The sequence below is a fragment of the Battus philenor genome, unplaced genomic scaffold, assembly GCF_028537555.1.
Source record: "Battus philenor isolate CCGP_79_NKW_IND1 unplaced genomic scaffold, ilBatPhil1.0.hap1 SCAF_8, whole genome shotgun sequence".
In the NCBI taxonomy this organism is placed as follows: domain Eukaryota; kingdom Metazoa; phylum Arthropoda; class Insecta; order Lepidoptera; family Papilionidae; genus Battus; species Battus philenor.
In genome coordinates, this window is record NW_027181748.1 from 12,884,998 (window position 1) to 12,907,786 (window position 22,789).

The window sequence follows — 22,789 nt, forward strand, 5'->3', positions numbered from 1 at the left end:
TCGCCTTTAAACCGAAAAGAACAGTGTCCATTTTATTTAAAGATTCAAAACAGAATTTTTTAACAAAAAGCATTGTTTTTATTTTTAAATTAGAGCTGACAGGTAGTTTTGTTAGTAAGTCGCAGAGAAATAATCTCCGTGATAACGTTCCATTACAGTGTCACTATACATTCGAAAATTAATAAGTTATGGCAAAGAGGCAATAGATGTTGTACCAGCCGCGCGCCAGTTTCACGGGGTTAATAAAAAAGCATTGACTTACAGTAAGCTGGAGTTATGTAGCATTTGGATGATCTCGCCGATCGCCCGTAACTTGTCATCGCTGACTTTCAGCCAGTAGTTGAAGGCGAGAGAGAGCTTCTTGCGGATCTGTTTCCCTGGTACTTGAAGTATGTAGGTGTATGGCATCAAGATTTTCTTTAAAAGAAACACAATATGCATTAATTAACGCAAATTGATATTATAATAAAATTTTATTTATATCTAATAGAGCGTGGAGAAAGAGAATTAACTCAATCTTCATATGAACAAATAATGCTACTCTACCATCTTATTAGAAATCTATGGGAGAGGTCTATGTCAAGAAATGGTAGTTCTACTCCCTAAGATGAGAATAAGAGCCGAATTATGGCTCTCCCCTCTGATCAGATAGGAGAGCCTCTCAATCCGGTGCAATAAATAGAGTAGCAACAATCGTGTGCATGAGTCAGTGGTAGTTGGTGATTAAATAATAATTTGACATTTGATTCTATTATTAAAACTTATATTATCTTCTTCTTTTGAACCGTAAGACGCCCATTCCAAGGTATAGTGCTTCTCTATATATGGCCATGATGACCGGGTTTGCGCTGCCCAGATCCAGCGGCTTCTTGCGACCGTAGCCATATCGTCGATCCAGTGGGAGTTCTACAAACGCGTGGTCGCTTCCGGCTTTCCGGCCCCATTGGCTATTCCAGTGATTCCCAAAGTGGTCTATATCGACCCCTATATGGGTCTATGACAACCTGCAAGGGGTCTACGTTAGCGAAATAAAATTTGGGAGTCCATGAAATGAAAATGGGAGTCCACAGACTGGACATCATTAGCCGAGGAGATTTAAGATTAACCCTTACAAAATTGACGTCAAATGTTGATAATTTATTATTAAAGCATCAGATTTATCCTTCTCACTAAAAATATTGACTTATTGCTTATGTTATTTTATTTATAGTTTATTTAATGTTACGTATATTTTACATAACAGATACAAAATTTTATTTTGAGTAGTTTTAATTTAAATTCAATTAATAAATGTATAAATTAACATGTGTTTTTACTTTATGTTTTTAACACTAAACTTCACTACAGTTAGAAATTTACAGGAAATCAATATCAGGTAAGTAGGGGGTCTACCCAACACGGAAAAACATGGCAAGGGGTCTACGACACAAAAAAGTTTGGGGAACTCTGGGCTATTGGTTGAACGAGCGACGTACCAAAAAAAGCGCAAAAAAAATCGTATTAATTTCTAACAAAATAAAGTATAAAACCAGGTATGATAAACTTGTTCATTCTAATGATAAATTTTCCTTGGCTGTCCAGATGAGTGACAAAGGAAACCAACCGTAACTCGCATATCATTATCATGTTCCGCTTTGAAGGGCGATGTGGTTATCTGATAAACAATTTTTGTTTCTTTTTTATGGGCAAATGCTGTTGGCCAGTTGGCATATAAGTAATTTATTTTTTTTAAAGGCCCCCGTATTTGGGGACCTCTCTTTCGCTCTGCTTTGTTTGTGGCAGGGACGTAACGATATCGGGTTAAATATTTTTTCAGTATTTATATTTTTCATTTAAAATTTCTTTCATTCATCACTTTTTTATCTTCATTCGCACATCACCTCATGTGCCTCATCACATCTTTTGTTAAATTTGGTTCTTATTAAAGCAACATTTTTATTTTATCTTCTTTATAAACAATTTTTAATTTACATATTTTTACTTTTTATTTCTTTATTATAGCTGACATAACATTTTATTACATTTTATGTTCTTGTGGTCGGACTTTATGGACTCTTTTATTTTAGTACTTTTGTTTCTACCTTTGATCTGCCGCACCACTTCTTTGCAGGACTTTAACAACGTAAAGCTAAAAGTGTCCAAAAGTATTTAATCCCTATAAAAAGCTTGCAACCCAAAACTTCTGAAAATTACTTATATACAAAGATCGTCCGTCCAAGAATTCTTTTTTGCTGATTCTTAGACACACCTTGATTATTAAGTATAGCATCCTTCATTTCTACTTTATAATTTTTATTTTTCCGTTAAATTTCATGTATTTTATTTACGACTTAAAACACATGTACTCGCACGTTACATATTATAGCACACATACTGTGCTATTTCTTTGTTATAAGTTTATACTTTGAATAAAAAGTAAGTCCTAAAAAGTTTGAAGTAAAAATGAGTCACATATATGATTGTATTAACAACAATGCCTTTTGTCTATTCAATAACAATGTACACGAGTTATCACAAAATTTATATGGCGTTAAAATAATGATAGAAATTGTTGGTATTGAGTATTCACGTGTTGATTTCACAAAGTAATAGGCACTGGATCGAAATAATACACTTTTTAGGTATATTTAGATTTCGGTTGAATATACAGGATGATTAGTTATAGGTGTAAAAGGTTTAAAATTTTGAATGTGAATTATGATTTCAGAAATAATATATATCATAATGATAATATAGTAAGAAAAGGGTAATAGGACCGCCAAAGGAGGTGCTCCTGCAAAGGCTCCTTGTGTATATTCTATATGCGTATGTTTATATGCTATTTTGTATCATCACCTTAGAAGTCGAATATGTATTTCGAAGGTTTTCCCGCTTGAATTTCAAGATCATTTTATAGATTATGCAACCTACTATTAGCGTGTTGTTGTAGTTAACTGTACTGAACGTGAAGTACTGAATGAACTAGAGTGAGTTCACCCAGATATGAGTGAAGGTTTTCAAATCTTACCACTGAAATCACGTGGTCTGTTCAGTGTTTCCTAAACTTTTTGTGACATATCCCACTGAGGCCTTTCTAAAATTTTTACGTACCACTATTTTTATATTAAAGCGAAAAGAGTACTCGCGTCGAATCTATTTTTAAATCGTCCCATTGTGGGACGTGGGCCCCACGTTGGGAAACACTGCTGTTAATGATACCTCGTGGTATTTGTCATGATTGGTGTTATCTGTTTTATTATATTTATTATTATCACCACAGTAGTCCGTAATAGAAAAAATCATGAGAAAAATAATAATTTACCAACAAGGTAGATGAACTAATTTAAGGTTTAAAAAGAAGATAAGTCCACGGCACATACAGTAAAACTGCTTGTTTACCGTTATAAAGATACACACTTATCGTTTATTTTTTGATGATAAAGGTGACATCGTTTATAAATTGACTTATTATCAAATACAGTGTAAAAAAGTTAAAGAAACATAACTCCCTAATTAAAATATATGACACTGATGTTCACTGCGACTTGAACTTGTCAATGCGCTGGACTATATGAGTTTAGTTTCGTTACTTTACTTAGTATAGTAAAAAATATCGTAAAAATTGTTTCACACGCATTTTCAATTTAAAACAGAAACATACCTTTCACTGCATCTTTTGGACGACAAATCGTAACACAAATTCGGTGATAAATAGTTGTATAAAACTTATTGTGACGTTACTCTCAAATTATAAAATGCATCCGAAAGTTACTATTATCGGTCAATAAATGAATAATTTCTAGAAAAATGCGTCGAATTTACCTCAAGTATTAGGTAATAAAACCTCATTTGATAGGAGTTAAAAAATGTATTTTTAAAATGTTCAATTTGAATTTCGAAATATTATAATTTGAAGAACTTTTAAGATAAATACACATTAGCACGATTGTTGTTCGCCGGTTTGTCATACTGCGTTCGTGCGTCCTCTTTTCTAGGGCCGTTGTCCTCTATATAGGCCATCTAGGGTTTTACTTTTTGAACGCAACAATGAAACCTTCACTGTAATACAAGCAATCTTCTAAATTAAAACAGCGGAGCTTTTTATTCAAAATCTTTGTTTCCCGGTATTCTTTATGTTGTATAAATTAATATTTTCTAAAGCATTTGTTCACTAGATACACTTCAGTACAAACACTTAATAAAAAAAGTAACGATTATATTTTATAGCAAAAAAATTAACATATCTTTCATAGGTCTGACTGTACGTATGTATCTGAGGTGGCAAAGTTCCTTGAAAGTCCGAGCTATTTTTCAAAATTTGTATTTCATCGAAAATCGCAATTTAATAAGTTTTAAATACGTACTATGTGCAAAAAGGTATAAAAAATACAGTTGATTATTTGTTTTAAATTTTCATGATTTTTTTAAAAAATCTGGCTAATAATTGGTGACAGCCCTTTTTAGTAGTTTTTTTAATTCTTAGTTAATACTGGTCGGTGCTTAATTGTCAATGTCAATATTTTTTTAAAATATACCTATACATAAATGAAAAAGTAGCCACAAATAATCCTAATATCCACTAATATCCTTACAAGAGTCGCATGTGTTTCGCTAACCGCAGATAGGCCACCCCTGGCATATATAACAAAGTTCCGTAACATATCTTAGACCTTTTTTGGTTTAAAAATCTAAAATAAAAAGCAAATTATTAAATCAATTTTTATATAATATTGAAAGGTTTTAGGTGATCCAAATGTCCGCACATTGATTGGTTTGTTGGCTTATTTATATGGTAGAGTTTTGGATCGGCTTTTCTCAGCAGAAAACATCATTCCGAGCTAATGGTAGCTTACTATTTATATTTTTTATATTTAAATGACAATTCAAACTTTAGGTAAACATGTTTTGAAATAAAATAGAATTACTAACGAGGTAAGAAAAATACAACAAAAAAGCTTATTAATTATTTATAAGATACAATATTTTGGCCGCAAAAAATGTTTACAACTCGTGCTGCCTGGAATAAAAACTAAAAAGCTGGCAACTTTGTGAATAAGTCATTTCGGACCGAATTTTTTTTTTAATTTTTACAAATTTAATATGATATTTGTAATTACAGTTTCTACTACGTAATTCTCGGTGAATCGTTAAAAACTGATTACTATACACAATGATTAACTTTTTATTCAAACTTTAATAAGTAATGATAATTACAACTTTATTTCCTGTACTAAACTATGCAGGTGACTGTTCATAATTCTTAGTTTTAAAAGTGTGATGATGTAAGAGATGTTACCAAGTTATATCTCCAATCACTCATTTATGAGGAAATCACATTGAAACATGTTACATTAATTTATTCATAGGTTTAAGACAGGCAATATTTTTTTTCAGTTGTCTAAAGAATGATATAGTAAGCAATAATTAATTTTAATATGGTAGTAATCCGAACTATGAAAACTTTTTGAAACTTTTTCTTACTATATTAAAATTATGTTATTAATTATTTTAGAAACCACTAATATTTTATAAGTTATCCCATGTAATAATTGACAGCAAATCAACTCTACACTTACCACTTTAAGGCTATGACCTATGACCAATCATCTTGTATAACATATCATTTGATATATAATTTTTAATATTCCTCATTTAGTTCAGTAATTATTATAATTCACAGGATATTTTTTCTGTAAATTTCTATAGTCGCAAATGCTACAGTATTTAAATAACCCGTTGAGTTATTTAAAAAAACATATATATACATGATGCTTAACATTGAATTTACGTATGTTGTTATTCATGTATGGTAGTTTTAATATGGCTTTTCACCTAATCGCTTCAGTCAGTGATTCTTTATGATTTACCACCCGGATCTATTTTTCGCCTGTTTCTCTAATACCAGATGGAGCAAAGAAATATATATCTTAAAATAGATAGCCAAAATATGTCAGAATTATTATACAATAAATAAAAAAATTAAACATGAGCTTATGAAACCCTATTGCAGTGTGATGAATTATTTAAGTCACACAAAAGTTTAGGAATGAATTCTTGTACTTCTTTAATAAAAGTATTATTAAAGTAAGCACGAAAAAATCTGTTGTTTGTTCTGTGCTTTTCCCAGACCAGAGTATGTTAGGTTACAAAAAATAAGTGGAACTATGTTTAATTAACATTATAATAGCCTGAAGGCGAACATGTCATTCCCAAAGTGTCCTATCTTTTAAAGATAAGATATAAATGTAATTTATTTGTTCAACATTGAAACTTTTAACAGAACTCCTATTGTTCATAAACTTATTATCTATTTTATTTTTGACTCTATTCTGCTTTGCAGTGTTAAATAGTCAGTCACATTGTAGTAGTTTTTAGTATACAAGCATTCTTTAACATTTATTATAATTTAGAACTGGGAGATTTTTGAACATTATTTAGGATCCTGTAGTAAAGGCATACACAATGCCTATTTTTACATATATATAAATATTTATTATTAAATCTTTACCAAATGAGTAAATTTACTGGTCAAGTGTTAGGTACAAAAAATTAACCCTTTAGCCTGAGTTCACTAGAATAGGGCTAAGGTATCCCCTGCCTGTTGTAAAAGTGCATAGGATTTGCACAAGTTGAGGGTGGGGGCCTTATTGTCCAATCAATGCAAACCCAGTAGGGCAGCAATCCAAATCCTAATCCTTTTGTTGCTGCGGTACAATGGAGATGCCAGAGAAAGTAAAACTACTCCCAGATATGTCTTGGCATAGTATTGAGTGGCAGTTGACAAGTCCTTAGGAGTTTTAGAGGCCCTTCTAAGTGTACCGAAAATGAACAAAATAATATTATTGAAATTTGCAAATATGTTTAAATTTAGAACTGAACTAATTTTTTATTTAAAATGAATAAGGCCCTATAAGTGCCCTATATGATCAGCCTGTATCAGCGTAAAAACTTTAAAGCTTTTACACCTATATCCATTCATCCTGTGTAAAGAAATTATTCTGGAATATGTTGCAATATTTTTATTCCAATTGCCAATATCTACTTACTGTGTAGTCTACAGCAACAGATAGTAAAAAATAATTAATTTTAATATTTAGCAATCCAAATTTAGTAAACTGTTTCATTATTTTCAGTATATTACCATTACATTATTTATTATTTGTAAAACCATTGGTATGATTGGCAGTCATTAATTAGCAACAAATAAATACACATCTTTGAAGCTTTTACACCCATTTCCAATAATCGTTTTGTAAGTAAAACATATTATTTAGGTAGTTTCCAGTACAAAACCCTATATATGGTATTTTTCCATTCTTGAGCAGCTAACAATGGTTATGCTTAGCCCAGTAAATTGAATAACATAGTCTTCAAATGTTAATGCACTGTACTGATGAATACCAGAATTAGAATTATATAACAAATTATTGCATAATTTTTATTTTTCTTCCAATAACATTTGATAAGAATTCTTTTGTGTTGTTGCCATCTGACTCATACATGCGGGCCACACAATCAATTTAATTAGTTGGTACTAAGGGCTCTTATACAAATAATGCAAAATAATGCATTAAGTACCACATTAATAAACCAAGATCTAGTATTTAAATGTATTAATAATGAATGTAAGAAATTGTATTGTAAGAATATTTAAAATAATTTGACGAGAAATATACAAAACTACATTGTTATTTTAAAAGGTAAACAAAATAAATCAAAATATTTAAGACGTTATAAAAACATATCTAATGGTATTATTTTGTTCTAAAATCTTAGAAATCCAGGTTAATTAAAATATCACAAACGCTAATAAATTTTGTTTTCAAAGTTATAATAGCTTAAGAGTTTATATTATAAATATTTATTAAAATAATTTTATGTAAACTTTAAATTTATGTATAATTTTAAAAATATAATATCTTACCTCATCTTGTACCTCGTCCCTGGATTTAGTAAAAACTTGAGACATGTTGAAGTAACTTTGTTTTTCAGGTCCGACCTGTTTGAAACACGAAAGTAATTTCAGAAAAATCGGTTTTCCGCTTTTATTTAGTACGATGCCCGGAATAATCCGCAATGCGTGACAAACTGACAGTGACAGCACCATCACTAACAGCAGATAACAGCTGCGACACTGACATTTGTAATTTAGTACAAAAATATGAAACCTTTCGTATATTGCAATAAAATATTAAAGTAACATTATTTTTAATAATGTATGAAAATAAAAAGTTATTTTTGTTATAATACTAAAAGTTAAGGCACAAACTAAAACCATTGAAAGTTAAACTTTTTATGACTTAATGAAATTTAACCAATTTTTACCGTAAAGTGGTATTATGTTTTAAAACAAATGTAAATTTTCTTTAGTTTATTAGATAAAAGGAAATATTTACATTAAGATTTTATATTAACAAAAATGTTAAAATATAATTTATTTCTGTCGCCGTTAAAAAATATTACCTATTTTTATAATCTTGAATGACAATATTGAGCGGGTATTACTTAATTTAAAATAAGATAATATTTCCATTCAATAATTTATCCTATCTTTAATATCATAAGCATTTTTTCTAAATGTCCCATAACTTTGGGATGCCCTAAATAGAACTTATCAAACGTCGATATGTTATTAACTTTAAAGTAATATTACATACATGGTTACCGGTGTTCCATAATATTTTCATTTTGAGAAACTGTTTTAGTTACATACGACTTTGACAACGCTGATGACAGTTCGGCTGAATTGTTGAAAATAGTGTAAACAGACTTGTTTATAGCGGAACAAAATTAAATTAAATTATTCTGGTAGCTAAGAATAAAATATTTATTTGTCATATATATCGTAATTTGACAGACATGAATTATATTGAATTATTATTGGTTACAACATACACGTTTTGATTATGTCGGCACGTAACTTTTTGTCTGCTAGAGAGAAAAACATTAGCAAGTTTGTTGATTGCTTACCTCATATAAATCAGAAAAAATTTGGATACCGATCGGTAGTAGAGTTACCTGTTCTTTCAGCGAATTCAGCTTCGTTAATAAATAGGAACATTGATTTATCTTTTCAAGTACAACCTTACTCAGATGAGAGCTTAGACAGAGTTAGTACGCCATTTTCTGACGTTTTCTCAGACAGTGAAACAGGTAAATATGATTAATAAACATTTGCTTATGTACGTAGGTAAAGCCTAGATTTAACACTTAGGAATCCCTATGTAGCTGGTTAATTCTGAAAACCTACAAGATTTATGACACTTACAAATTTCCACTAAGCTTACAGCCTATACCATTCCATAGAAGAGGCGGCTGGTGTAGCAATGACACTAGTCAGTGTTGTTGAAGTTTTTTTAGGATTTGCCTCCAAAGAATTGATGACTGGTTAGTCACAACCTGTAAATGTCTTCTTAGTGCTGTTCTGCTAGTCAGTCCTGTTATCTGCAATTTTCGAAATATGTAGTGGTGTCATGAATGCCTCTGTTATCCTCTGTCACTTAGAACAATCCTCCATGGATTGTTCTAAGTGACTTCAATATTTATTTTAGGTTACTACATTTTAACCATTTGTCTCCATCACATTTTAATATCTTTTTTATTTCAATTAGAAACCTTTATGATCCAGCAATATATGATATAAAAAGAAAATCTCATTAATTCACTTTGAAGTGTTGCCATGGCTTCTGCAGGCTTTTATTGTCATTTTGGCCATTTAAATGTAGTCTCATACCTAGTTCAGATCTTCCCTTGTTGCCTATGTTATCTAATATCCCAGATAGATAAAAATATATAGTTTCTAGACTACTAGCTTCAGTGTTTTATAATTGTGGAGTACAATTTGAACATTATAATTAAATTATTTACTTAATTCTATAAATATTGAATGGTTTTAGTAACTACCATGTTGAATGTAAGTTTTTGACTAACAGATTATAAAACATTGTTCATGGGTGGTTTTATTGGTTATAGATCCTTAACAAGACACATTTTTCTTTCAAAATCTAAGATTGCATTAATATAATGGGCAGGAAATTTACTATTCATAGTTACCCATAAGTTAATTTTTGAAAACAAAAATGTGATACTTATGCTATACTGGTTTTAAGTTTTAGTTCAATTTCATATGTAAACTCACAAGTGTATTACTCATAGAATCATTAAGTAATCTCATGTTATTAACAAATTCCAAGAAAAGAAGCCATATGGTACTTAAATGATTTGCAACCTTAACTTAATCAGTATTAAAGCTTAAGAATGTCCAATTTGACATTGTTAAGTTGTGTATATTTTAATGTGTAAAAACTGTATATTTTAGATGTCAATAATGCCTGGAAATGTAACAGAATATTTTTGTCTGTGATAGTAAAAGTCAATATTTCTGGAACATAAAATGGTATAAATTGTTTAAAACATATGTGTATTTACAGGAACCCCAGATTTCAGAAGTGAAGAGAGTGATAGTAGTGCTGGATCAGCCCTACGAAGAAACACAGAAGAAGCCACAAAAACATTAGAAGAAGAATGGGAAAAGATTGAGAGGACACTTTATGATGAAGAAGGGGAGAAGACAACACGGCCTCATATGGTAGAGGAATGTAAGCAGTGGAAACAGTTGCACCCACACCTGAGGTGATTTTAAAATTTTTACTATTGACAAAAATGTAACATTTATCTAATTATTTCACACTCATAGAAATTCTCTAAAAGCCAACTCTGCATGGTGCAGAAATATCCAGTAAAGTATCTGTGTAATATTTTATTTCTTTTCATCACAAATAAATGCATATAGTAGTCATCATGATTTGGCACATTGGAATTACTAATTTAATAAAAATTATTTGTTTTAGTTGCTCTTTTTTCAAGTATTGTTTTTGATGTGTCTAAGCAAAGGCCTGGTTACCATATCAGTTATAGTCCTCCACTGCAAGGCTTAGACCATCTCCATACGTTACCACAATGATCTTGTATTTCCCATATCCATTGACCAAACGTGGGGTATTTTACTCTAATATAAATTTATATAGATAAATTACACATGAACATATATTATATAATGTACAAGCAGAGTAAAGATAATTATGTCAAATCTTCTGCCAATAGGTGTCGAATCTTAATTTTGAATAAATAGTGAATTCCTGACTCTCTAACTCTGATAGGGGTTTTATTCCAAAAAAGGTTTCTTTGATTAGGAAAAGAAGAATGAACGAATTGGGATATGCAGCAAATGCAGTGTAGTAAGAGATTGTTAAATGATCATCAATTTCTCTTTTTGTTTGAGTAACAGAATTACAAGTATGTTGTTAAGTTAGTTAAGTTAGTATTTACTGTCTTATGAATGTCTGTCTTTGTCTTGTTTTAGTGGTGTAAAAAATAAAATTTTTAGGATATATCTATGGCAATATACATATATTAGAAGTAGCTTTCCGCCCACTTTAGATGACAACTCTTGTGGATTTAATTTCATTAAATCCATTTCTGGTAAATTATAATATGCTAAAAACATATACTGGCCCAGTTTTTTACTTTTGAGACCTATACTTTGAAAATAATCATTAAATTTTATAATATGCATTCTTAGCTGATCACTACTTAGCAAAATGGATATTCCTACCAAATTTTCAGTCTCCTTATGCCTTATGGTTCCACAAACTTTGTGATGAGTCTGTACATTGGTAGAAACCTCTTATTAACAGTTTTAATCTATATATGAGTATATCTATATGTAGTAATCAGTACATGTACTGTATCTCATATGTTATATATTACAGCTGTTTGAAGGTTGAATGGACTGAGATGGGTTTTTCTTTATTTTATGGCTCCCCATATATTTATTTATTGTTCATATATAGAATTTTGTAGGGTATGAGAGTTCAGTATTCAGACCCTGTGAACACAAGGACTTTTAGCTATGGGAAATGGAATGAACGCTTTTGGAACAGTTTAAATTCACTTTAATGAATACACGAAAATAAATTACACAAGTAGATGCAACAAGAGTGTGGAAACGACTAGCTACACAGTCCATCCGCTGCTCACGCGTCGCTAAGCATGCTGACACCATAAAATGTATATGTCCCTTCATCATTTTCCTCCTAGTTTTCTCTTACTTGTATCATTTTCTCTTACTTCTTGGCGCATTCCATGAAAATTTTCCTCCATAACACATAAATTACAATTAGGGCAAATAATTAAAATTTTATATATCTTATATTTATATATTTTTTACATAATATCAAATACTTTTATTAAGAGGTAAATGGTATACTCTAATAATGAAAATGTTACTTAATATTTTTAAATCTTTAATCTTCTTTGTTTAGACCAAGAAGGTACAGGTGTACGTGTGTAGATCATTCTTCATTTAAATTTTGTCATTGCAGGGTCACTGGAAAAGCAATATCATTGCCTAAACATAGGTTGTTACACAAGCAGTTTGAACAGGATGAATTGATTGCCATGCATTATAGTGACTATGAACAGTACAGTGAGAGTGAAGACCGATTATCACAAAGCAGTACAGATGTCACACCGCAAAATTCTCCTAGAGTCTCTACTGTAGAGAATATATATGAACCAAAACTGTCATGTGAGAAAATATCATTTTATCCAAAGCAAGATGAGGAATTTTACTTTGGAGACGCTTTCTCTTCTCTCCTACAAATTACACCTATACAAATAAGGAGTCCATATAGAAAGCGACACAGTCACTCTATTCTAAGATCAGAAGTGGCTTCTTCGCGTTGGATGAGAGTTTCTCGACCAGATTCTGCATTTAATGGTGATAGGAATAGTGCTAAATCATTTGTCTCGTTGGACACAGTGAAATATGGCAACATTGCTGGTGACAGTAAAATGTTAGAAGGTAGAGTTGTGACAGCGAGGCATAGGGATACAACAAGATTAGAACCAATTTGCACACCTGAACCTCCTCATAATGATGTGATGAGAAGTAATGGATTGACATATAATAACAGGAAAGTTTCACTTCCACCATTGTCAATGGATGAAGAGAAACGTAAAATAGCCTGTGCAGGGTCGGCTAAAAGAATTGGGAGGCAGAAGAAAACTAAAGTAAGTCACTTGGATCGTGTGAAAAACAACTAAATGTCTATTTATGATTCCTGTTAAGAGTGTACATAGTTGTATATTACAGTATCTGTGATATCGGTAATAAATCACATTTTAATTAATTATTTTTTTATGATATTACTGCATTATTTAATGTTATACTTCAATAAAAACTGCACCATTTTAACTATTTTATTAATAATATAAATCTTTATTCAAAATATATTCTTTTAGTACCACTTTGATTCATTATTTTATATCTTCAAAGAAAATATCTTGAATTTCATAACATCACATACATATTTTAGTGATATACTAGAAATCAATTAAAAAATAACTGATTCGGGGGCAACTTCATAATATTTAAATTTATAGCAATCGAGAAAATACTTTGCTAATTTTTTTTAAGTAATCATGTTGTAGTAAGCACTAAAGCGTATTTTCAGCACTCACATATTCCTTTAAAATCAAATAAAAATTAGCAGAGCCTTTTATTATAATTTTTTTTAAATATTTGCATTATATTATCACTTTAAAGTGATGGTTCCACAACTGCTTTTGAGATATTTCAATTTCGATTTCAATCAAAAACTCTAAAATTGTTATTGGTCAAATTTATATCGTTATTATTATTGATTTCACATTTTTATATTAGATACTCGAGATTTTTGTACTAGATACAGCTTCACTGTCAGCATGTTAGTATATTAGTTTGCATGATGCCGGCGCCGTACTGGCTCATAATAGTTGGTTGGAAGGCATCCCGCGCCAGCGCGAGACCGACTCCCACACCCCACGTCTCACGCCGGCGCGAGACCGGCAACGAAGTTGTGATATCTATGATACATAGTAAGGTGTTTTTATAGCATTGAACATATTCGAATATATCTAAAACCAAAATTGTTTGTTATTTGTAGTCATTACGTTTTTAAGCGGTTCAATTTTGTTACCTCTCATGCTAGTCAATTTATTTTATCGTCACTAAAAACAAGTTTTGGTTATATAAAGCAATTTGTATTGTTAAGTGTTATTTACGTTTTGACATATGTGAACGGCAGGACGGGGGAGGTAGACTTACGTCAAGCTGTCTGATCTGAAATATCTCGTGTGCGTCTTGTTATTTACACCCTCTCCCTTCTCGCCGCTTGTATAATTTAAGAAAAATACACTGGATGGTTAGTATGTATTACTTAATACAACGTGTAATCAATTTGTATTAGACCATACAGTACTTGGCGATAAATATTGCACATCGACCTTTGGAAATAGACAATCGGCTAATTTCGGCTTCGTAGAGCGTTATCTCTGTCGCACGAAATACAAGCAGTTCGGTATCTATTAGGAGCTGTTAAAACAAGTATCATTTGTTTTTTTTGATAATTATTTTTATTTTTTGTATAAAATTCACCAATTTTTCTATAGGTGGTGGCTTCAGGTTTGGGTAAAATTTATTGCCGGGTATTGTACTTAATGTATTATTTTATTCACTGCTGTAACTGTGATAGTCCGTGTAAATATTTAATTAAAGTCTGAATGATTTCAAGAGTAAACATTTTGTTTTACCACAATATTGAACTGTATTGTTGTTATTGAAAACGTTTTAATCCATGTTTTGTCAATAAAAAATATATTTTCATCTTATTGTTACTTATTTTTATTTACATAATCTACATTTCATGATATAATCAAAGAAAAGAAAGAGATTACTTTATTGTTGCCAATAATAAACCTAGCCAACTTAAAATTATAATAAGAAAATTATACTTAAAATTGTTAAAATTACCACAGGTTATATGGAAAACAGTATCAATACAGGAACCCTTATTTAGCTACATACCGTAGTACATCTTAACCCAACCAGCGGTGGTTTTTATAAAAAATAATTGACATAATTTTGTCATGATAACGGGCAGAATGTCTAAAGCCGAAATGGTTTATTTACAAGGTGGTTTATTGCCAAGCAGTGCAAAAATATGTAAATCTGAAGATTGCAGGTTCGACCCTTGTCACGGTCGCTAGATGTAATGGATGTTTCAAATTTCTATTTATTTTAAAGTTACGGATATTAAAACTCAGAAAATGTTGTTTATTTAATTTCTTAATAATTTAGCATTTCTTTTTTTTGTTGACTTTTTTTAATTAATAATTCGAACTTATAAATTCTAAAAGTTTGTATATGTTAATCCGTAACAATTATTTTACACTATTCCGGCATAGTGCTGCATAGAATATACGTTTGACGCATATGAAGAGAAAACAAAAAACAATGTAACATTTTTCAGAGTGAGTTATTTATAAATTACATGTATAAATTACATATATTTATAAATTTTTATTCTGTGATCGATAAATATTGACAGTTGTAACTGTCAACTGACTATGTAAATCTGTGACGAGCGAACTGTCAAATGCGCAGTTTTAAAAGTAATTGTATTTTCTGAAAATTTACACGTTTCTATGCAATTTTCTTTATTTTTATCAGAATCTTCTATTAAAAATTATTAGAATACTGGAAAAAAGATAAATGTAACCCGTAAAGTGGATCTCAAGTTATGGCGTGAGCAAAGAAAAGGGGGATTTAGATAGTATTTAGATAGTTATGGTGTTTTATATTTATGTTTTACTATTACAACGAAGACAGTTATATTCATATCATCATCTTGTCAGCTACCTGCAAAGATCACCTCGATGACCTGTCTTCACCTACCCGCATCTAGAGAATCCGTGACCTTGTATATGTCTTCGATACCCCTAGTAGGGGACCTATCCACGTATCGTCTATGGCTCATGGGCGCCACTCGAGAACCTTTCGGCCTCAACCGCCATCGGTTGTATTTGCGATGTGCCTTCAAAACAGGTCAGTGACCTTAGTTCTTCAATACGATTATTATATGTGATCACAAGATTTGTCAACCCTTTCGATACCAGCGTCGGAGTTAGTCGGCTTTCATCTTGTAATGTGTACTAAGAATTATCCTAACTTCTATTTATAATTAAAATATCAGTAAAACTTTAAACATGTAACACAGATGAGAAAATTCGAATATTTTACCGCCATGTAATGTGCGCATGCTCGGTTCAGTAGCGTCCCTTCGAAACGGAATGCGGTAAAGAAAGGGTTAATTAACGAGGTATTAATATGGTAATAATTTTTTTTGTAATTTAAACTTCAAGTACACCAAATAATCATGGAGCCTGTGGATAGTGTTGGGTAATGAATATATTTCTCTTCAGTTTATAAAGGTGATAAATGAAACAATATGTCAAATACAAATACAGAATTTATTTTGGTATTTACATTATTTGCATTTTATTAACAATCAACATCAACAATATTAAATAATTTGTCTTGTGGTGTGATACATTTCGAACAGTCGGGTAATATTACATCCCCCGCGTTGTGCAGTCATTATGCGTTGGTGCACACGGCAACATTTCCTTGTACTATCCTTCAAAACCGTGCAAGCCATAATACGCTTAATAATCTTACTCCTAAATATGGGATTGGCATGTACAATTTTTCAAAGACGGTGTCATTGAAGTGTTGATGTGTACACGTGTGTCAAGGCTAATGTAATATTACGTGGGATTACGGCAATACTTATGATACTTACTGAATTTACTTATGATACTTAAGTACTATTGGATCAGACTAGCATAGAGGCATCATTTTAATTCTCCCTGTCTAATCCATTAGTACGCGTTCTCAGCTGTTTGTTAGCGCTTTGAAATAGATAAATGTTGATTTATCCATATTCAAGTGCTAAAATATTATCATTATTGCTTGGCATGTCTATTTAGCTATTACATCAGTTTTCTTTCTATCGTTCAACTCGGTACCGAAACGTCAGTTGCGCCGTACGAATCTATTCCTATTCTATACATAGAAACTCATACAACCCTTCGATGGCAAAAAGCGAAAAAGATGACATTTAAACATGAAAAAGTTAACGTAGAAGCGTTAAAATATAAAGGTTACGAGAGAATTGAGCAACTGCGAAGAAAGCTGTGAGCTTGATTACTTGGGTTGCCAAAGTAAAAAAAATAGTTTTGAGATTATAATGCAAGCGTACTTATTACGTTATATTAAAGTCATAGAAGAACATGTATAGTTAATTAAGGTAATTAAATATTTTGAAATTCGAAATTTGGTAAAAAAAAAGTTATGGAAATGGCAACCCACGACGCAAAACGGCATTACGCGCCAATAAATAGCCAATATGCTGGGTTGTGTTTGATTTAACACTATCATTAATGAAAAGGGAAAAATTATCTCCTGTATTTAAATTTAATTACTAGAAATTCTTAGTTGTAGAAATAAATGACATAACATTTTCCGATAGTGTAAATCAAAAACAACTTATTCCGACCAATCTTTCTCCGTCCTATTTTATTACTTTCATTTACACAATATAAATTTAAATTGTTACAATTATTTACCTCACAGCCATCATTATATATTGATACTACTTTAATTAAGAGAGGACTATGTGTGTAACAACACGATAAGATGGCAATCAGCTTACAAAAAGGGACTAGCGAATATTCGTATAATAGAGCGAGATTTTAATATACGTATATAATACATAAAAAATTCATCATTCTGTTCTAAAAACATTAACAACCTCAAGCTATTAGCAATAGTCAACAATGTTGTTAATTCTAGGATTTAATGCACACAGAACATGGAATAAATACTACCTAAGTTCGCGAATAGGCATTTGTTTATACAACGCAGAACTACGCAGTCGTGGCCTAGTGCAAATACGTCGTTGAATCGAAATAGAGAAATTCAGGAACTAACACGCCACCACGAAAATACAAATTATGTTTTAACAGACGTAAACAATAATTGAAGAGATGTGACGGTGCAATAAATAAGAGAGTCATAAGAAACTTGATATCGAATTCGTGTCCGAGTATTGAAAATATGGAATATAAAGCAAGGTAATGAAAACTGAAGTGATTTATCACCCGATTGAGGGCCCATCGCGTTTTATATAATAGATTTTATAGACTAAATAAGATCTTATATTACGGCGACCGACTTCCGTTAAATAGCTATAATTTTTAACGGTGTAAGAGGACTTTCGCTTACTTCGCGACAGGTCCGTCGGATCGCGAGCCGCTTAAGGCAGTCGGAATACACCTAGCAACAACAGTACATTCGTAAGATACCTCCTATACAGATACAGACACATCGCAGACAACACTGTAACATTAGATCTCAAGCAAACACGCAAGGACTCAGCTATATTCTCTCTCGTTAAGGCGATTGTACAAATTTAGACTATTTTAAATTGCACACTGTCCCTCCCACCTCTATAAACTTTTAATTGCGATAAATATTTGTAATGCTGTATAAAAATATTAAAGGAAAAATTGTCACTTTAGGATTAACCTTAAATATAACATTCATAATTAATTCAAAATACCTATTGAAGTGTATATTACATTTTTACAATGAGACGTCCGAACTCTATGCCTATCTAGCGCACAGTGACAGAAGCCTAGCATACACAACAATCTACACACGATAGTTTTTTTTTATAGAATATAAATTTTAATGCAGCCGTAATATACTATTTTAATGCAAAGGAGATGTACTATGAAAAAATCCTTAATTAACATACAAAATTACATTTGACTATATACACGAATCTAGCATGTTTTTAAATTTTTCTTTTTTTTTATTCGAATGCAGCGGCACAGTAATACATCAGGTACCTAGTTCGGCGTCTATGGGCTCCAGTGGCATGCACGGTACACTAAGAATTTCAATTAAAACTAAACATTTACATAATTTAAAATAGTCATGAGGTTATTGATTCTGAAGCACTATACCAATTCACTTCTTTTGGCCTTATTTGTCCTCTTTCAAATATAATTAGTATACATAATTTTTGGACAGACCAATTACTTCAATTTACATATATAATAAGCTATAGTGCACAACCATTTCAAAGTTTAATTTGCTTTAATTTTTTAAAATAGCATTTTGGTATTAAAATGCTTATGTCTTGTGAATAAATAAAGGCTTTAGAACGCCTTATTTAAAATGTGCATATATACGCAATTTATACTATACATTGATGATGACAATTTTAATAGTTAGAATTTATTTTAATTTCATTTAAAAAGTTTAAAGTAATTTTCCTGTTAACAATTTTAAAGTGTTGTGGTAACAATGTTATAAATAACTTAAAAGAAATTTTTCTACCGCCAAGCAGTTATTATGATTTTTGGTAGCACTTCTGGCAACACTGATTTTTAAAATATCATAAGGCAATATATTTAGTGTCCATGTTTGGATAAATCGTGTCCATGTGTTTTATCCCCTGGGCCTCGTTTTGTACTCTTATGTGGGTATCTTCGTTTTACGGACTATGTGTAGCGACGTTACAAAAATATGGCAGTATGCATTCAATTCCTTTACAAACTACGAGCAGTATATTTCCTTTGGACCGAAATGCAACATTATTCCTTCACACAATTGAAAACTTAAATATACCCACGTTACCCTAATTATTAAGGCCGGCTTTGCCTAATCTATTTGAACGATGGCATGATTCTACTACATGACATGACTGGTATAATTATATACAGGATGTTTGATAATTAAAATTATTCCATTGGCGATTGGGAAAAATTTTACTATCTATTACTTAATTTGAGGTATTTTAAAATTTTCGTACATTATCATTACAGCCTCTATTTAACGTGTCTTACGCATTCCTCTAAAGTCAACTTGAGATTAACAGATTTTTCGATATTCATCAAACATCTTGTCGTTTTATATTTAGTAAATATTGCATTGTTGAACTACTAAATGACAAATCCACAGGAATGACTCTAAAAATGGTGAGGCGAGTAACTAATACCTAGTAAATTCTAAAAAAATGAACCCTAATTCACTGCGAACAGTTACGCATTAAGCGTTCCATTAGAGAGTTGTACAGCGCAGTCAATTAAAGTTTCACCTTATCTAATACAATCAATAAACTATGAAGAGTCCACAATCGTCAAAGCACCCGCCGTTAACACTAAATACATTGCAGGCTTCAAAAGCCGTATATTTCTTTTTTTTTTAATAACAACGACCTTTCGAAAATAATATCACACATGTACAGCATACCTACACTCTGCACTTAGCGTACCTCGCAATATAAAACCGTTTGCCTATTTATTTCTCGTTTATTTGCGATGGCGTACTTTAACTTTTAAAACTTTACTCTTTATCAGTTCGTTTTGTACATTGTGCAGCGTCTCTTATCACGTCCACATTGACAATCCCCCATCCAAACGTCAGGAAAAATGTGTAAAAGAAAACTCAAAAATAAAAAACCAAAAAAAAATTTAATATTTATTTAAAATATAGATATACTAAAGTGAAGTAAATAAAAAAAAACCTAACATAGTTGACATGACGTACAGATTTATACATACAGATTGTAGATATCTGCACGCGAGAATGTCATCTACAGACGGGCTAAACATAGACTAAATATACTTAAAAAAAATAAAAACTAATTAATTACCAACACCATGAGCAATGGAACCATATGCAGGCCACTACCGTGCGAATATATGTAATATATGTGTACATAGTAAAAAAATCTTATTATCTATAAATGAAAGAGTCAAGATACTAAACAAAGTGAATCTTAAACATTTTACGTCATACCTAAGTGAAAGTGTATGAAGTTCTCTTTCGAAACATCAATCAGTCGATGAATATTTAAATGCTTATATTACCCACTATAATTTAGCATTCAAGAAAAAACAAATCCTTAACCATGAATAGTAAAAATATTCTACAGAATAAGGAATGGACATTTCAAAACAACAAAGGTTATAGACATACGCGGTGCCTTTATGCTGCGGTTTTAAATTAATGCTGGTCTTGCAATTAAAAGTTTAAAAGGTTCGTTTAACATCATCAATTATATCAGCGTTTCAAGCGTAATTTGCGTTCAAATCTCTTTTATAAAACCTACCCCCAGATATGAACTTCCAGTGCAGTGTGCATGTAATCCGTAAGATATATACAGATGTCGAAGAGCTTCATATAACACAAGTTTCAAATTCAACTATATATTATTTAAAATCTTAAACATTCTGTATGTATCTTCAGGATGCGCGTGTTGCGTACAAGTTTCGTGTTACGACGGGTTTATCTTATAAACTGTTATTTGTATCTTGAGTGTGTGAAGTCGAATCGAGACTCAAAGGAGGTTTTCTACACAGATAGCAGTGCGGAGAATCAGCAATTAGCGGTGCAGTGTTCGATATTTCGGGGAGTATTTAACTAAACGTTAAGTATACAGGATGTAGCGGGAAGTGAGGATCGCATTAGGTGTCATTATAGTGTATTCGCGTTAAGAAAATAGTGACTCATCGTTGTTAGTTAGCCACGCCCCTTGATCAATTCGATCATAGTAAATAGAAGGTCGTGATCACAGTGACCAGTTGAAGTAAGTCTTTTATAAAGTACGGACCTGTCTTTTATCAAAAATGAACTCCTAACATATAAGTCAAGGTGTGTGAATAATCCGAGTGACAACGAGGAGTCACTATATAAGCGCGTATACACTATAATCCCTGGATATACATATTTAGGATAAATTGGAAGATCAGGCGAGGCAGCTTTGCTTTCAGGCTCTGCTCGGAGTCTCGTCGCTGTATATATATTCGTCCGTTTCACTACCGAAAATATACTAATATAAAAAATAATAAAAAAAAACCTAAAACCCGACTACGACTAAGATTGTTCGTAAATATAAAAATCAGTCAAAGAAATCTGGTGTTCGTCATCCATACCGTGGTTGGCCGTAGTCGGGGGTCTAGGAGTGGGGTAGGTTGGGATTGTCGGCGTGACGGCGGCGGGCCCCGCCTAGATGTAGGAGTAGGGCCCGTCGGTGAGAGCGCTGCACAGCAATAGTCAGGAGGCGTCGTCCTTGGCGGCCGCACCTGCGCGCCTGCTCGCGCGGTACTCCAGCCCCGGGTCGAACTGCATTAGCACGAACACCTGCCAACCCAGCTCATTCATATTATGACCAAACGCTCAATCATCATCATCATTATTGAGATGTATTTTGCAAGACTCATCACTTTATCTCTCTAGGTCAGTGATTCTCAACCCATGTGCCGCGGCACTTTTGTGTGCCGCGAGATTTTAAAAATGTGCCGCGAAAAATTTAAAATATATATAACACATATACAAAAAAAAATATTCAACGTAAATATTTATATATTGAACCAGCTAATTATATTTAATTTACAAAACGCTTTTCTTAATCCCTAATTATGATAAAGTCATGTTTATGTATTAAAAATTGTCTCAAGTCTACCACACTTGTCTTTTTCCAAATGAGCATGTTGTTTGTGTGATATTTTAAATTTACATGATTTTCCATTGTAATACTAATCTACCCTTTGTAAAATTAGAAAAGTATTTGATTCGTATCCTTATTAATTTGTTGGCATGTAGTTTCGATAAAAAAATAGGAGGTATATTGACTTTGCAATGCACGTATTCTTTGATTTACAATATCTAAGACTTTTCAGATTTTATTCCATTCGATGAATATTTCTGTAATTAAAAAAGTTTGCTGTTTATATCTAAAAAAATCCCGAGGTTTGCTGCTAAATTGTTTCACGAATACAATGGCAGCAATTATTTAAATAAAATTCGATTTTATGCATTAAAAATTGTATTTGTGTGAAAGTTATATAACTT

General features: G+C 31.6%; 3 protein-coding genes across 6 annotated transcripts in view; 1 reads left to right on the top strand and 2 right to left on the bottom strand.

The window, feature by feature from the left end:
* qm (quemao) overlaps positions 1-8,066 on the bottom strand; it is a 38,005-nt gene extending 29,939 nt beyond the window's left edge. For both annotated transcript variants that reach the window (XM_068775403.1, XM_068775402.1), the window contains exons 1-2: positions 7,904-8,066; positions 263-417 (exon numbers count right to left, since the gene is read on the bottom strand). In XM_068775403.1, the coding sequence (XP_068631504.1) occupies positions 263-417; positions 7,904-7,948 (200 nt within the window). In that variant the 5' untranslated portion in view covers positions 7,949-8,066. The remainder of the gene's footprint in view (positions 1-262; positions 418-7,903) is intronic.
* Positions 8,067-8,735: 669 nt separating this feature from the next.
* On the top strand, positions 8,736-13,232 carry LOC137931710 (uncharacterized). Its single transcript, XM_068775201.1, has 3 exons — positions 8,736-9,132; positions 10,410-10,611; positions 12,363-13,232. Exons 1-3 carry the CDS (start codon positions 8,886-8,888, stop codon positions 13,084-13,086), a joined length of 1,173 nt encoding a protein of 390 aa, XP_068631302.1. The 5' UTR covers positions 8,736-8,885; the 3' UTR covers positions 13,087-13,232.
* A 7,168-nt stretch (positions 13,233-20,400) lies between these two features.
* The window catches only part of slo (calcium-activated potassium channel slo), a 90,732-nt gene continuing 88,343 nt past the window's right edge, over positions 20,401-22,789 (bottom strand). For all 3 annotated transcript variants that reach the window (XM_068774922.1, XM_068774921.1, XM_068774923.1), the window contains one exon: positions 20,401-22,078. In XM_068774922.1, coding sequence (XP_068631023.1) covers positions 21,992-22,078 — 87 coding nt within the window. In that variant the 3' untranslated portion in view covers positions 20,401-21,991. The remainder of the gene's footprint in view (positions 22,079-22,789) is intronic.

Coding starts and splice junctions, on each gene's coding strand:
- LOC137931710 (XM_068775201.1), top strand. CDS start 8,886: ATGTCGGCACGTAACTTTTTGTCTGCTAGAGAGAAAAACATTAGCAAG. Junction 9,133..10,409: donor TTTCTCAGACAGTGAAACAG/GTAAATATGATT, acceptor GTGTATTTACAG/GAACCCCAGATTTCAGAAGT. Junction 10,612..12,362: donor CAGTTGCACCCACACCTGAG/GTGATTTTAAAA, acceptor TTGTCATTGCAG/GGTCACTGGAAAAGCAATAT.